At 46.6% G+C, this 14,505-nt stretch overlaps 3 protein-coding genes across 3 annotated transcripts; all 3 read left to right on the top strand.

The window, feature by feature from the left end:
• The first annotated feature begins 4,832 nt into the window (after positions 1–4,832).
• On the top strand, positions 4,833–7,415 carry LOC135816536 (uncharacterized). The gene is made up of 6 exons (XM_065329732.1): positions 4,833–5,233; positions 6,047–6,199; positions 6,347–6,459; positions 6,676–6,871; positions 7,088–7,277; positions 7,383–7,415. The coding sequence occupies exons 1-6, from the start codon at positions 5,115–5,117 to the stop codon at positions 7,413–7,415; spliced, it is 804 nt and encodes a 267-aa protein (XP_065185804.1). The 5' UTR covers positions 4,833–5,114.
• A 257-nt stretch (positions 7,416–7,672) lies between these two features.
• LOC135817282 (uncharacterized) lies at positions 7,673–9,935 on the top strand. Its single transcript, XM_065330439.1, has 5 exons — positions 7,673–7,847; positions 8,076–8,279; positions 8,433–8,510; positions 8,746–8,853; positions 9,163–9,935. The coding sequence occupies exons 1-5, from the start codon at positions 7,706–7,708 to the stop codon at positions 9,318–9,320; spliced, it is 690 nt and encodes a 229-aa protein (XP_065186511.1). The 5' UTR covers positions 7,673–7,705; the 3' UTR covers positions 9,321–9,935.
• A 1,862-nt stretch (positions 9,936–11,797) lies between these two features.
• On the top strand, positions 11,798–14,325 carry LOC135817278 (dual specificity tyrosine-phosphorylation-regulated kinase 1B-like). The gene has a single exon (XM_065330430.1). It carries the CDS (start codon positions 12,066–12,068, stop codon positions 13,542–13,544), a length of 1,479 nt encoding a protein of 492 aa, XP_065186502.1. The 5' UTR covers positions 11,798–12,065; the 3' UTR covers positions 13,545–14,325.
• Positions 14,326–14,505: the final 180 nt, after the last annotated feature.

Raw genomic sequence — 14,505 nt, 5'->3', positions numbered from 1 at the left:
AGCAAACAGAATTCGCACATGCATGATGTTGACACGACGTGGGCAGTACAGCGTGGTAAATTTATGACTGCCCTGACACGAATCCACGATTCGTGTTCCGACTACTTTTCCGAACGAAAAGTGCGAAAGTTCGCAATCCAGTGGACCGTATGCATACGGTCCACTGGATTGCGAACTTTAGGGTTCACGGATTGGCATGCTAGCGTCGCCAGCTACATCATGCACGTGACAGGCGCGTGCATATACTGTCCCACACAATCGGTCAGTGCTCAAATCGCATTTTCCCATCAATATCACTCACTTTCAACTCTACGGGATTCATTACGGTTGGCTCAAACTGCCTGAATTTTTGAATCCACACGCACGAAAGACGTTCCAAGACTTCCACCGTTCGTATTTTTTCAAACGAGTTCCGGGTTTTCCAGTAACTTTGGCCAAAGTTCGGCTAAAAAAACAGGGGGAACCGTTGCGTTTCCGTAAAATACTGAACGGTAGAAGGATAGCCAAGGTCGAGAGCAAAACAACAAGCCATTATTTGTCAAAATCGAACAAGAAACGGCTCAGCGCATCTATTTTCCGTGCACGCGCGCGCGTACTTTGGCCGACAAGGTGTGGAGAATTTCTGAAGAAGAAGAATAACAAGAGCAGCAGCGCTCGGAACAGCCGTGCTGGATACTTCCAATCCCGACGATGGAGCGTGTTGGCTGTCGTGAGCTGCTGAAACGACCATGACATTTCTTTTTCTTTGTATACCCTAGATATCTTGACGTGCCCTAGCTCAGTTTCGGCCTCTTTACAGGAAGAATATTTTCTTCCATGGCATCCGCGGCCAAACAGCAAGAAGAGCAACAGATCGAGATTTGCAGGGCAAACAAAGGATGCGTGCAGCTACATCTAGTCAGGTTCGATGCAGCTGCGCTTTGCCAGAACCTCAGCAGATAAGAAAAGACGACAGAGTGTCTCAGATGGAACTGGATCTTTCGCCAAGACCGCCACCGCCGCCATCATCAAGTCCAGGTCAGTCAGAAAAATGCAAAGCCCGAGTGAAGTGAAGCCACTGAAGCCAAGGAAAAATTCAAAAAGTACGCTCTCCGGCTAGACTTCGAGTCGATATTTTTTTACTTCGATAGGCGCTGTCGCGGCCTGTAGCGCGCGTCCATAATCCAAAATGGAGGCGCACGTGACGGGTGCTTTTAGTGGCAAGCCGTGAACCCTAAACTTTCGTGCTTTTGTTTCAGTTCGCGAACCCGCGATATTCATGTTAAAACAAAATGGCGTCACGATTTATTGAAAGTGGTATAGTTGGTGGAACGAGTGTTCAAACCCATTTGAACTTCATACTGTTCGTCTTCTTTTTGACATGCTCTCTTTCCATTGTCGTTAGCTTTTGTTTGTTGAGAGCTGTTTTGGCTTTCTCCTATACCTCTGGGGGATGCCAAGTGATGGTTTTGAGAGGCTGGTGATGGCTGTGAGCGAGAGTTTGCCGATCGGCGTCGTCCTCGCGATAGCGATGAAAATACTAGTTACTGCGCACCTGGCACATATCACAACACGTCGGAGCGTCCAGGAGCAAAGGAATCTTGGGTTTTCACTGGAATCTAGTTCCTCCAGCATCGTGTAGCCCACCGTCGGTGAATGGCGGTCCAGAAAGGTCGAAACTGGTCTTCTGCAGCATCTCGCAGTCCTGCGAGGCACACTGAATACGCCTGTCATGTATTCTACAAATATAAATCACGAAGTAGTGGACTTTACAGTGATGAGTCTATCCTGTATGCTGCAAAAGACGCAGGAAATGTGACTGGTGTCCGTACACTGGACGCCAATATCATCCCAGTCTTCTCCTGCAGGATCTGTTTGACATTGACATAGCGGTATGCAGTGGGTCGACATTGGCCTGGTTTGGCAGCTATCTGCCTGGGTGGATGTAGCAGGTTTGCATTGGCGCGTCGTCCAGTCCGACATTTTCTTGTAACTGTGGAGTACCGGCAGGGTCTGAGAGGTTGCTCGTGCTGTGAACACATCTCTACTGCCTGTCTCGTCCTGGAAGTGCCGTCTCGCCGCTTCCTTGCTCTACAGTCACGCCGTTATTTCGCTTAGTTTCGTGGTGCAGCTCAAAACCTGCCCAAACAACTGTGAGCTCGCAACATGGTATGGACAAATTGCACCACTCATGCTGGTTAACTAAAACCGGGATAGTCGAGTAAGCGAGTTCACTCCCTGGGCCATGGCAAGATCTGTTCAGCGCGGGCTATTCCAACCTCCAAGTGCATAGTCACCGATCGATCCATGCGATGGTGGTTGACCTACAAAGAGCCAAGGTCTACGAGTACTACTATTGGATGCTGTCTACATGCAGTCAACAAAATCAAAGTACCTCAGTATGCCCCAGAATAGGGCATGTGCATCTATAGCATGACACAACAGGGGTTCTGGCGGCACCTGTCAAACAAGCAGTAGCGACTAGTGCCAGCTACCTATTGGAGGCTAGCCGCTACAGTCTGTCACTGGAGATAATTATTATGTTCACTGTTTAGACTGAGCACAATCAATGATGCCCAATCAATCTGCCCAATGTGTGTTCTGTTCCACCTAATTATAACGTCCCATCGCATCAACCCTACTACACGCACATGTCGTCACTCTAGCACGACTTGTGTTATTGTTTATTTTGATTCGCACGATAAATAGAGCACAATAAACGTTAACTTGACCGAAGGTTAAAGGCGACTGCAGATAGAGGAACACATCGAGGTACAGGTGCCGGCATCAATACAGTATCAGAGAGGTACGCAGAAAAAACTCTCGTAAGCCCAAGGGGAAGTGGTTGATGAGGGATGAATGCACTCTCCACGCTCGTCTACACTGTTCGTGGAAATGCACACATACATACAATAATATACAACATAGCAATAGCATGCACAGAACCGAACAATTTCATGTTCACACATGCAAGCACAGACCTGAACATTAGTACCAAAAGCCGATACAGACAATATCCCCATACACACAGACGCACACACACACAATGTCCCATGTATGCGCCCGTGGCGAGAAAAGCACGCAGATCTAAAAATGCACTGGATGTGAACCCACAGATTGTCTCTAATAGCAATGATAGCGGATCTGATTCTGAATGAAACACACACACAATACAATTATTGAATGCCCATCCGCAGATGATGGCAGGTCCTGAAAGAACAGGCAGTGTTCCAGTGATGGGGAACAGAACTTCGAGTGGCGAGTGAGGTATACACACACACGTGCGTGCGCGGGCACACACCAAAGTATGAAGAAATAGAATCGACATCGTAGTATTCATTGGTTGGGGAATGGAAAGGAAAATAAAACATTGCTGTAGGTTATTGTTGTAAGGACACTGGGAGCACAACAGAAAGGCAAGCAACTTGCTTTGAAGCAAAGAAAGTTATTATTCCACGGATCTCAGAAGGAAGGAACGTTCCAGAATGCTGCACTGGCAACAGGCGGCCTGCATGTGCGCGGCCCCTGCAGTCGGTCCAGCTGCCGGCCTTGCAGTGCTGAAAAGAATGTGCAGTACAGCATGTCACATAGTATCGCAGCCTGGACAAATAGACGCTGGGAAGTCCTAGTTATGTGCTCACGTACACCACGATGCACCAATCTTCTGAGCTACTTTGGCAACAATTTTGTCCACTTGAGACTCCCATGGGCTGAGCCAGTTGTTGAGGGTTGCATCAAGGTGGACGGCAATGACCGCTGATGGCAAGGCAATCCATGACACACAGTCACTAGGGCATCGTCAACATGGCGCTGAGGCTGGATGAATAAAATCAACCTTTAGGCTGCCGCGGTATTGACAACGAGGCCGCTGTCTCGAAGCTAGTCAGTCAGCCTGGTCACCGCCATTGACGAACCAGTCGCCACCGCCAGCAGTGGCGGTAGGTTGTGACAAGTATGGTGCAATATTGTCAGCAAATTCAGTACTCAGGATAAGATGAGTGACAAAGGGAACGTTGTGTTTGATAATATTGAAGTGAACAGAGATGATCACAAACCCTGCGCGTACTCCACCGTGAGTTACAAGAAAATTCCGGACTGGACGACGAGCAAACACCAACCTGCTACATCCAACCAGGCAGATACTATTACGATAGCTGCCAAACCAGGTCAATGCCGACCTACTGCATAATGTCAATGTCAAACAGATCCTGCAGGAGAAGACTGGGGTGTTGGCGTCCAGTCACTGAGTGTACAGACACCAGTCACATTTCCTGCGTCTTTTGCAGCATACAGGATAGACTCATCACTGTAAAGTCCACAACTTCGTGATTTTTATTTGTAGAATACATGACAGGCGTATTCAGTGTGCCTCGCAGGACTGCGAGATGCTGCAGAAGACCAGGTTCGACCTTTCTGGACCGCCATTCACCGACGGTGGGCTACACGATGCTGGAGGAACTAGATTCCAGTGAAAACCCAAGATTCCTTTGCTCCTGGACGCTCCGACGTGTTGTGATATGTGCCAGGTGCGCAGTAACTAGTATTTTCATCGCTATAGCGAGGACGACGCCGATCGGCAAACTCTCGCTCACAGCCATCACCAGCCTCTCAAAACCATCACTTGGCATCCCCCAGAGGTATAGGAGAAAGCCAAAACAGCTCTCAACAAATAAAAGCTAAGGACGATGGAAAGGGAGCATGTCAAAAAGAAGACGAACAGTATGAAGTTCAAATGGGTTTGAACACTCGTTCCACCAACTATGCGAAAGGCTAAAGGGACAAGCTTATCTATTTTTGCGGATTTTCCATCATAAAAAAATAAACGTCACAGCCAAGCCTTCGTACGTGGCCGCGTCGCGCGACCGCGATACCGATCGGAAGCTCCGGGACACTTGGCCGTGGCCATTGCAGGGTCGGACAGATGACGGATGCATTTCAGCTTGCAGTCTCGTCGCGTACACGTACATACATACATTGTACAACAATACACATTATTTTATGACCTGAAACTTGAAAGGTCATTGCGGCGGGAAGGGAAGAATACCGGTAGTGACAGACGACGTTTTGTTTTTTTGGTTTTGTTTTTTTAGATGGACACGTTTTGGTTTTGGTTTTTGTCCTGATCATGATCCGATATGATGGCAAACGAGGTTAGAGTATTAGATGGAGCGGAGGAATTGGAGGATTTCCTGAAAGTTGCCCTACCACGCGCTAACTTTGTAACGAGGACCACAGAAAAACCGTTCTCAAACAGGTAAGACCCACCAAAACGGAGCACGAAAATGCTGTCTTCATCGTGTTTATGTTGGTTCCAAAGGAGCAGTGAGTCGTATAATTCATAGGTTTTGAAGAGAAGAATATGCAGTGTGCATTGCCCTACAGTAGTGCACAGTGCATTACAGCCCTGCTAGCGGATACACGTAAATGCATTCACACTTGCATAGAGCGGGACGATTATAAATTAGTTTTGATATCCACTGCACCCATCCCACATACTGTAGTGTCGCGTATAAAAGGCATGACCTGTATAGAAGCATGACTCGAATAGAAGCCGATTTTTTTGAAGCCCGCTGTAACACAGTTGGTTTGAATAGAAGCCGCTCCCTGTAAAGTACATGTGCGAGTACATGCGTGGCAGTATCCACTGCACAGTGCAGAATGATGTTGACGTAGAAGCATATTTCGAATAGAAGCATAACTTGAATAGAAGCATGGTTTGGACCCCGGTTTGCTGTTATACGCGACATTACGGTATTAGAAACATTGGAACGAAGTATGGCAAGGATGCATCAAAAAAATTGATGGTCATGCTGTCTGTTAGTTCGTTGAGCAGGGTACGAAACCTTACACCCAGGGTGCTGAATCATGTTTTGGGAATCAGGCTCTAATTTGATTCCCTGTTGAGCAAGAAGACCTCACATCCACTGTATTCCAACACATAACTAACCATTTTCCAACGCATATCTTTGCAGTGTACATAGCGTCGTCACTGGATTAACAGTAATGACTGCTGGTATAATTATAACGTCTCGTACATGTATGTGTGCTATGTCCACAAATGTTGCAGTGTTGAAGAGATCTTCAAGGAGGCCATTCTGCGTCCAAAGGGGTTCATATGGAGCCAGGAACGTGGCACGAGCTGTGCACCGATTCCTTTTGATGGAGTTCCGTTCGTCTGCTGTGGCTTTCGCATACTAGAATGTCAATTTGGGAAGCACAGGTAATGGAATTAAATGGGCAGGAAGAATCTGAATGTGATCTATTTCATGCAATTGCTAGTTATCAATGAGAACAGTTGTACTACCTCTTGATTCTTTTGCATCATCTTTGTCAGTGACCAAGTGTTGTTGTGTCGGTAACATTACAGGTGCCACACCACAAAATGCACCGAGTCCTCTGATGATGTAACGAGTTCAGCATCTGATCATTCTTACCCCAAAGCCTCAGCTGATAAGAAGAAGAAGAGGATAAAACTCCAAGGTCAGAAGCATACCCAGAGTCATGGTTATCTTTTTGGTGCACATTGCTGTAAAGCTAGGCATCGGTTTTTTTAAATTGTTGTTCTACATGTCATCATGTCAACTGCTATACAAAGATACGAATAAGGAATCTTTGCCACTATCCAGCTGTAATGCACCCAGCTTATAGTTGTACTGCATGTTGATGTCACTGTGGTATGTCCTGTAATTCTTATAGGGACAAGAAAAATTGGATGTGAGGCATCGTGCAACATTCGTCGCATTCTGCGACTCCCCGCTTATTCGGTTGACTCAACTGGTCTTTCTGCTTCCGCCTTGGTAAAAGCAAAAGCGGGTAAAGTGAAGGAGCTTAAGATATCTATTTTGGCTGCTCTCGATGCTGGCGACCTGTCCAAACTCAATGTGTGCGATCGGTGAGTTATACTAACATTATAACATACCTTTTTATGTCATAGTGCGAAAGTAATTGATTGTGTACAGTGATCGGTAGTTCATGTATGAATGCCACACTTGCCATGTAAGGTACGTAGGCCAATTAACCCAGTTGTATGGTACCATAGTATGTGTAATGTACGTAGCTCTGCAGAATCACCAATAAAATGTCTTTCACGTATGTGCATGCCCACTAGGTTTATCGTGAGCTACCCAACTGAGGGTAGTCACAGTGGTCATGATGTCATTACCGAGAAAGGTAAACTCGCCAGCGAGCTCAGCCAAAGACTCAGTCAGTCGGTTATCGACCGAATTCTCCAACTCGTCGAGAGTGGTCTACGAGATGCCCGGGCTATCCAGACCATGTTCAAAGTGGAGTATAGGCATGTAAGTACTTCCATAGAGAACAATCTTCAGTGCTCAATCACCCAATAGTCACTTGATAGCTTTCTGTACGCATTCTTGTTGCTGTGCACTGACCATTGTGGTTAGACGGTAGTTAATGCACGTGATAACTTCCTGTGATAAAGGGAAGGCAATCTCCTTTAATACGACCTATGTCGGATATGCATTGTCTACTGCCCAGGAATTTGGCCGGGCGTACCACCCAGAGCTAAAGGAGCATGGGACATTATATCCGTTGCTATGACTGTGATATGAGTGCGCCTATTGCATAATTAACGTTTGAAAACTTGTACATTATATTCTCCGACAATTCTGATCTTTCTATTAATTTTTTTTAAATTTGCGACTACTTTCCTTTTGTACAGACACAACAGCAACAAAACCAACTCTCTGCAAGGCAAGCACGAAACATGCTCAAAGTAATCGATGCACAGACCTTCGTCTGTACAGACTCAAGTGCTCTAAAAAATCTCTGCGCTCAACTGGAGAAGCTGTCAGAAGAACTTGCGAAAAGTCTGCCCACTGATGAGTCTGGCTTGGTTATCCAAGAGGGTATGTATAGTGTCGTTAATCAAGATAAAAAATTGTCGATTCCGCAGATATGGATCTTGTGTGTGCTAGTGAGCTGGTTTCATAAAGGTTTGTTGTTCGCTAGACTTTGATGTAATAGGCCTGGCCAGTCACTTGAGTTCCGCTAATGCCACCTAACAAGTCTAAATAGCTAGCTATCCAAAGCCGATAGAGTACTGTTTGTGCTATTCTGTATGATTTCCTGCACAGCGTCTTCATTCACCTTGAACCAACACTTTAGCGCCAGGCGCAGACTGCACGAAACATATAGCACTGCTGTCCCTGATCCAGCCTTGGAGTCAGGGCATGCCAAGCGTGGTCGACCTGCAGTCGAAAGACACCTCAGGTGTCGTGTCGGAGTTTCCGGAGAGACTGAGCGGAGGCAGTTCCTACAAGCTCAACAGCGTGAGAAAGGTGTGTGGTAGGCTTTCCTTTCCCCAGTTAATTTCATTTGCTTCCTTCCCCACTTAATTACATTTTCTTGTAAGTTCTAGATGTACGTTTCCCCCCTATTATAATTCACGCGTTATTTTCCTTGCCAATTTATGCCTCAAACATTTCTTACAGCCTCGACAAGACCTGGTTCCGTCACATTGACAGCATTGACGGGAAGCAGTTCAATACAACAGGCTGCAGCTCCCGAACGTAAGTGGCGATGTCTTCAGTGTGCATCTGTACACTGTACAGCCATTGGTGTTGCTCGGTGTAATCCACTCCAATAATCTATAATAAGTATCTGTTCATCCATATCATGTTTTGATTTTGTGTCCAGCTGCCCCATGAGAGCAAAATCATGCTAATGTGTTTGTGTGTGTGGGTGTGTATGTATGTGTGTGTGTACGTATGTGCTTGCGTGTTCGTGTGTGTCAACATATTACAGCTGCGCGTTTACTTCACTCTGCAGGAGCCACGTTGTATCCAATGCCTGCTACGTCTGTACCAGTATTCGCAACAGATGGGCTACAGCAAAGGACAAGATGCAATACAGGTATGCTGGTTTTTGTTTGCAGTATCCTCACAATTTTCCCTATTTCAGTTTTAAATCGGCAGCGAGGTGACAGAGTTTATCGTTCATTTGTTAAATAATCAAATAAAGCTTTCGGGTTTGTTCATGTCCTGTAGCTTGTAATTTATTTTTCTTCGCATATGTTGCACCTGCAGAATGGTAGAAATTGTGTTCTCTTGCATTAGTAATATTATGCTAGGCTACAACACTGTGTGTGCATGTTTGTGTGTGTGTGTGTGTGTGTGTGCATGTTTGTGTGTGTGTGTGTATTTGTATTTATGTGTGTTGTAGGTCCGCAGCAGCCTAAGTGCTGTAACCCCAGCTGCGCATTTCCGCAGCTACCGACCAAGCCGTGCCGCAACAACAACTGCTCTCATGTGTTTCACCATGTTTGCAGTACGCACGACATGGGAACATACTGCAGGCATTGTCGTGTGAACGATTGGTGATGCATGCTTGGGCGTTTGTGCGTATGCCGTATCCATGCCATCGACACGTGGACTTATGTAATAGGCCTTGTTATTTATTTGCTTTCCTGGAACCTTAGCTGGTACGCTCTCTTTGGCTTTTGTCTGTCACATTATTTAAAAGACTGGTGCATGCGGGTGCGTCAACCTCGTGGCTGCGACTGGATATCACGATATGCCTCCGTGTGTGTGTGTGCGTGTGTGTGTGTGTGCGTGTGTGTGTGAGAGAGAGAGAGAGAGAGAGTATGTCTAGGTATACGTGCGGGCATGCGTAAGGCTAATTGTTAGAAGTATGTGCATGCATGCTGAAGATTGTGTTGGTGCTTCTCTCTGCTCAAGTAACTGTATGTAGCTGGACTTGTCACGTTGTCTGTGTTGTGTACGCATCACTTTGTCTGCACTGGTGCCGTGACAGTCGATTGCTTTGATTCATGCTGGCTGGCTCTTTATATAGTTCCGTTGTACCGGCGCTGCAGCTAGCGTAGCCTGTGTGTGCAGCCCTATATGCACGTGCTGAGTTTACAGTCTTCTCTCGAGTGGTAATTATTAACACTAATTCTGTTGGTGGACTCTGAGAATGAATACTTCAACAATGATCACTCCACACAACTGCGTTCTGGTGTGCTATTGAGTTAAGAGGACATATTGTTCTGAGAGCTACAGAGGGAGAAAGAGAGAGAAAGAGAGAGAGAGAGAGAGAGAGAGAGAGAGAGAGAGAGAGAGAGAGAGAGAGAGAGACAAGCAAGATTTGACTGATTGATACTAATGTATTAGCGATTCGACGGTTGTCTTCTTCAGAATGATAATGAAGAGAGATAAAGACGAACACATCGTTTCTTTCCTTCTTGACTGCTAGTACTGTATACACCTAATGCTGATAGTGATGGGAGTGCTGGGAGGGTACAATCCACAAACTGAGGGTTGGCGGTTCGTTAAATGTCTCCTGCGATCAAGTAGAATTGACGGTTCCAATAGCCCTGCCATATCCCTTCAGTCGGCAGCTGGACACCAATAGAGGCTATGCGATTACAATATCAATAATTGATATGTGTGGGCAAAGTCGCGGCATAGCGATGGACTAGCGACTCGCGCTGTATACTGACCATTCGTTCCACAAAACGCATATCCACTTGCGGCAAAGACGATCTTGGAAATATACTGTTGTGCAAGTCTGCAGGCGAAATTAATGTGCCTATCATTTCGCACATCTCCTCTTGCTTCACGGCCCTATTATGTATGGCCGCAAATCACGACAGTCATGATGATATGTTGCTATGCTCTCTTGCACAGCATCGAGTAGACCAATTCTCAAGCAGCAGGAGTTAAAATCCTCACATATCAGGCACATGAATTGAGCTGATTCTCTGGCAATGGGACAATTCTGGTACGTTTACATGTTCAGCATGGTCCCTTCTCCAGGAGACGTGTCTGACGCCTCGCGCCTCGCGCCTATTCATACAATGATTTCCCTGCATAGTTCATGTACTGGTGCGTCACGGCCACACATATCTTGCATCAAAAACTTCCGCCGCTCCATAACAATGCCAGATTTTCGGGTAATCGAAAAAGCACAGCTCCATTTCAAGCTCCAAGGCAGACAGTCCTGCAACTCGCACAGCATCAACTGCAAAGCTACCACGATGTTCTTCGGCTTGACATCTGCCAACGACAAAGCTCTTTTAATTCTTTTACCAGAGCCAACAGACGGGGGAAGAACCATCTAAATAATTACCGGTAATTGCAGTTGGCGCAATGCATAATCACAATCAGTTCGTAATTTTTCTCCTTCAACAAATTCTCTCTAGACGAGATAAGAAAAATACGGTATGCATACGGTACATACACCAGACTACTTCGTACTTCATGCGACTGATTCAGGTTGCTCATCCGTCTGACCTTGCAATGGCCACGGCCAAGTGTCCTACACCAGGCAACGAGCTTCCCGGTCGGTATCGCGGACCGCTGCGACGCGGCCACGTACGAAGGCTTGGCTGTGACGTTTCTTTTTTTATGAAAGAAAATCTGCAAAAATAGATAAGCTTGTCCCTTTAGTCCTACCCACCAACTATACCACTTTCAATAAATCGTGACGCCATTTTGTTTTAACATGAATATCGCGGGTTCGCGAACTGAAAAATGTTTGCGAACGCGAACGCGAATTTCGTCTTGCTAATCCCGGCCTATAGGCAAGAGTACATAAAAAAAAAAAAGGTTTATGTACTCTTGCTATAGTATAGGCTATACTCCATGCATGCATGGTAGACGTCACTTCAGACGTGACGAAAAAAGATTTACCAAGAGCCGTAATCTTACGACCCCGGTCATGTGTGGCGCGCACTTTTGGACGCCATCTTTAATTTTTGACACATGTATACATGTATGGCATGTGGTATGGTGCTGCTTTTGCCAGTTTGCGACATGGTATGGATGCACTTCTTGTTGCGTCCTCAGCGATCCTGTACTATACTTGCAGGCACCAACTGTAGCCTGTACTGTGTAGCTAGCTGTGGTCGTGAAAGTGCATGGGCCATGACCGAACTGCTCTCCGATGATCTATTTTTCGCTTGCAAATGATCTGCCGTAGTCCAATGGCGCTTTCTTCAAACTTCATTCCACGTGCCGTTACGGAGGGTTCCTATGCCTTCGCCCATTGATGTGGGGGAAGAAGATCTGGACCAGTTGCCTTTGGTTCTTTGCTCGTAGTTTCAGTGAAACTCCTGCAGTAGTATGAACGGAGTCGGATACGGTGCTGGAGAATCAGCTTCGGCTGCGAATCAAGGTTTGGCGTCAGCTGGTGCTCCTACTAGCTCCGCATCTACTGTGGATGATCCGTCAGGCCTCCGACAAGCTCAAGCCTCTGGTGCAGTTGCTGGCGGGAGGGCGTTTCGTGATCCTGCCGAGGCTCCCCTCCGTGCTTTGACTGTGGATTTGATAAAAACGTACAAACATATCAACGATGTGTACTATACGAAGAGAAAACGTCGGGCACAGCAACAAATCACCAGTGTACCACCGACTTCAGGAACAGAAGACAGCTCTCGACGATCGGAGCGGCGTCTTAACAACGATGGATACGATGACGAGAACTTTGATTACATAATTAAGCCTGGAGAGAGATGGCATGATCGCTACGAGATTGATTCTCTAATTGGCAAGGGATCATTTGGGCAAGTTGCCAAGGCCTACGATAGTGAGGAGTCTGAGTATGTAGCAATTAAAATCATCAAGAATAAGAAACCGTTCTATAACCAGGCCCTGGTAGAACTTCGACTACTGGAAATGATGAACCGATATGACCCCGAGCAGAAGTACTATATTGTACGACTGAAACGCCACTTCATGTTCCGTAACCATCTGTGTCTCGTGTTCGAACTGTTGAGCTACAACCTGTTTGATTTGCTGCGGAATACGAATTTCCGAGGCGTATCACTTAACCTGACGCGGAAGTTTGCTCACCAGTTGATCACAGCACTGCTGTTCCTGTCGACACCGGAGATGCAAGTCATTCATTGCGATCTCAAGCCGGAGAATATTCTACTGTGTAATCCAAAGCGCTCTGGGATTAAAATTGTGGATTTCGGCAGCTCCTGTCAGCTGGGTCAGCGCGTATACCAGTATATCCAGTCGCGGTTTTACCGCTCCCCGGAAGTGCTCCTCGGCGTCCAGTACGATATGGCGATTGATATGTGGTCGCTTGGCTGTATACTGGTGGAGATGCACACTGGGGAACCTCTGTTCAGTGGCCAGAATGAAGTAGATCAGCTGTACAAAATCATTGAAGTGCTCGGCATACCCACGCAATCTTTGCTCGATCGGGGCACCAAGACTTCCAAGTTCTTTGAGAAGCGTGCCAACGGAACCTGCGAGGTGAAGTCTTCGAAGGATCTGAAGAAGGACTACAAAGCGCCAGGCTCTCGTCGGTTGCAGGACATCGTCGGGGCTGATTGTGGAGGCCCGAATGGCCGTCGCCTCGGTGAGCCCGGTCACACTCCGGCCGATTATTTCCGTTTCCTAGACCTGATTGGCCGCATGCTGGAGTATGATCCTAAGAAACGCATTAAGCCACACCAAGCCCTGCAGCATGATTTCTTTGCTATGAATAGAAGCTCGAATGGCAGCTCATCTAGTACTACGACCGGCCCTCTTCCTGTATCGTCGTCGGCTGATGACAGCCATACCAGTGGTAAGGGGTCAGCGTATCTCTAATCAACAACTATTCGTGTTAGCAGTAGTGCCAGAAGAGCTGCTCCAGCGGGATACGCTGTTGTGCATGTTGAGATCCTGTATTATTGTGTGTGTGTGTGTGTGTGTGTGTGTGTGTGTGTGCGCGCGTGTGGGTGTGCGTATTTTACTGTATTGCTGTATCATAATTTCACAAATCCGATCAGCCCTTGGTGGCGTGACTTGCACGAAACGTACCGGCATCATGAAATGCATAGTATCATATTGATGTTTACCCTGAATTATCCACATATCTGTCTTATACACCGGCAGCCCTTGATTATCTAGTATTGTATCTTCCCATTGCTGTTGCCGTTATTGTAGCTGCTGCTACAGTTACTTGATCAGGCTCTCTCCTTTTTCTTTACTTGAACTTCAACCGTGCATGGCCAGCGAGCCCTGTTTGCATCTTGTTCTCCGGCATTCTTGGATTGATTTTCTGTCTCAGGTTCTTCGTCGATATGTGTACGAATCCTTCTTCGTTCTCCTTCATATCTGTTTATACTCGATTGTTAGCCATACACTCCTTTCCCATTGTCGCTGTTCAAACCAGGACTCTTCCCCATTGTTATCTTTTGTATGTCTTTGTGTTTTGCTAGCTAGTTCCCAGATTGGTGCTTGATGGTACCAACGTGTCTTTAGGCCAGAACATTTATTTACTTACACAATCTCTGTTTGTGTGCTCCATGGTTGTTCATGTGGCTCTTCATCCTCCTCGTATTGTTGAGATTCGCTGGAATGTGCCAAACACCTCCAGGTTAACGCATATTAGTGCTGTACCTGCTGTGATCATGATACGTTTGAGAGCCCATGCATGGTGCTGGAACTTCTATCCGCGGCCATGGAAGGCAATCCGTATTCTGCTGGTTGGAAGCCCTTTTAATGTCTGTGACTGTGGCCTTCCAAACATATTCACTTGTGGGTGGAAATGCCATTTCGACTGTCC

Source organism: Sycon ciliatum, chromosome 5 (assembly GCF_964019385.1).
Source record: "Sycon ciliatum chromosome 5, ocSycCili1.1, whole genome shotgun sequence".
NCBI classification, from domain to species: domain Eukaryota; kingdom Metazoa; phylum Porifera; class Calcarea; order Leucosolenida; family Sycettidae; genus Sycon; species Sycon ciliatum.
Note: the sequence above shows the minus strand (reverse complement) of the source record. Positions and strands in the feature narration are given on the sequence as shown.

Excerpts from the sequence above, each read along its gene's own strand:
- LOC135817278 (XM_065330430.1), top strand. The coding sequence starts at position 12,066 with ATGAACGGAGTCGGATACGGTGCTGGAGAATCAGCTTCGGCTGCGAAT.
- LOC135817282 (XM_065330439.1), top strand. The coding sequence starts at position 7,706 with ATGCTCAAAGTAATCGATGCACAGACCTTCGTCTGTACAGACTCAAGT. Across the intron at positions 7,848-8,075 it reads TGGCTTGGTTATCCAAGAGG|CGTCTTCATTCACCTTGAAC; the intron begins GTATGTATAGTG and ends TTTCCTGCACAG. Across the intron at positions 8,854-9,162 it reads AAGGACAAGATGCAATACAG|GTCCGCAGCAGCCTAAGTGC; the intron begins GTATGCTGGTTT and ends TGTGTGTTGTAG.
- LOC135816536 (XM_065329732.1), top strand. The coding sequence starts at position 5,115 with ATGATGGCAAACGAGGTTAGAGTATTAGATGGAGCGGAGGAATTGGAG. Across the intron at positions 6,460-6,675 it reads GAAGAGGATAAAACTCCAAG|GGACAAGAAAAATTGGATGT; the intron begins GTCAGAAGCATA and ends TAATTCTTATAG. Across the intron at positions 6,872-7,087 it reads AAACTCAATGTGTGCGATCG|GTTTATCGTGAGCTACCCAA; the intron begins GTGAGTTATACT and ends CATGCCCACTAG.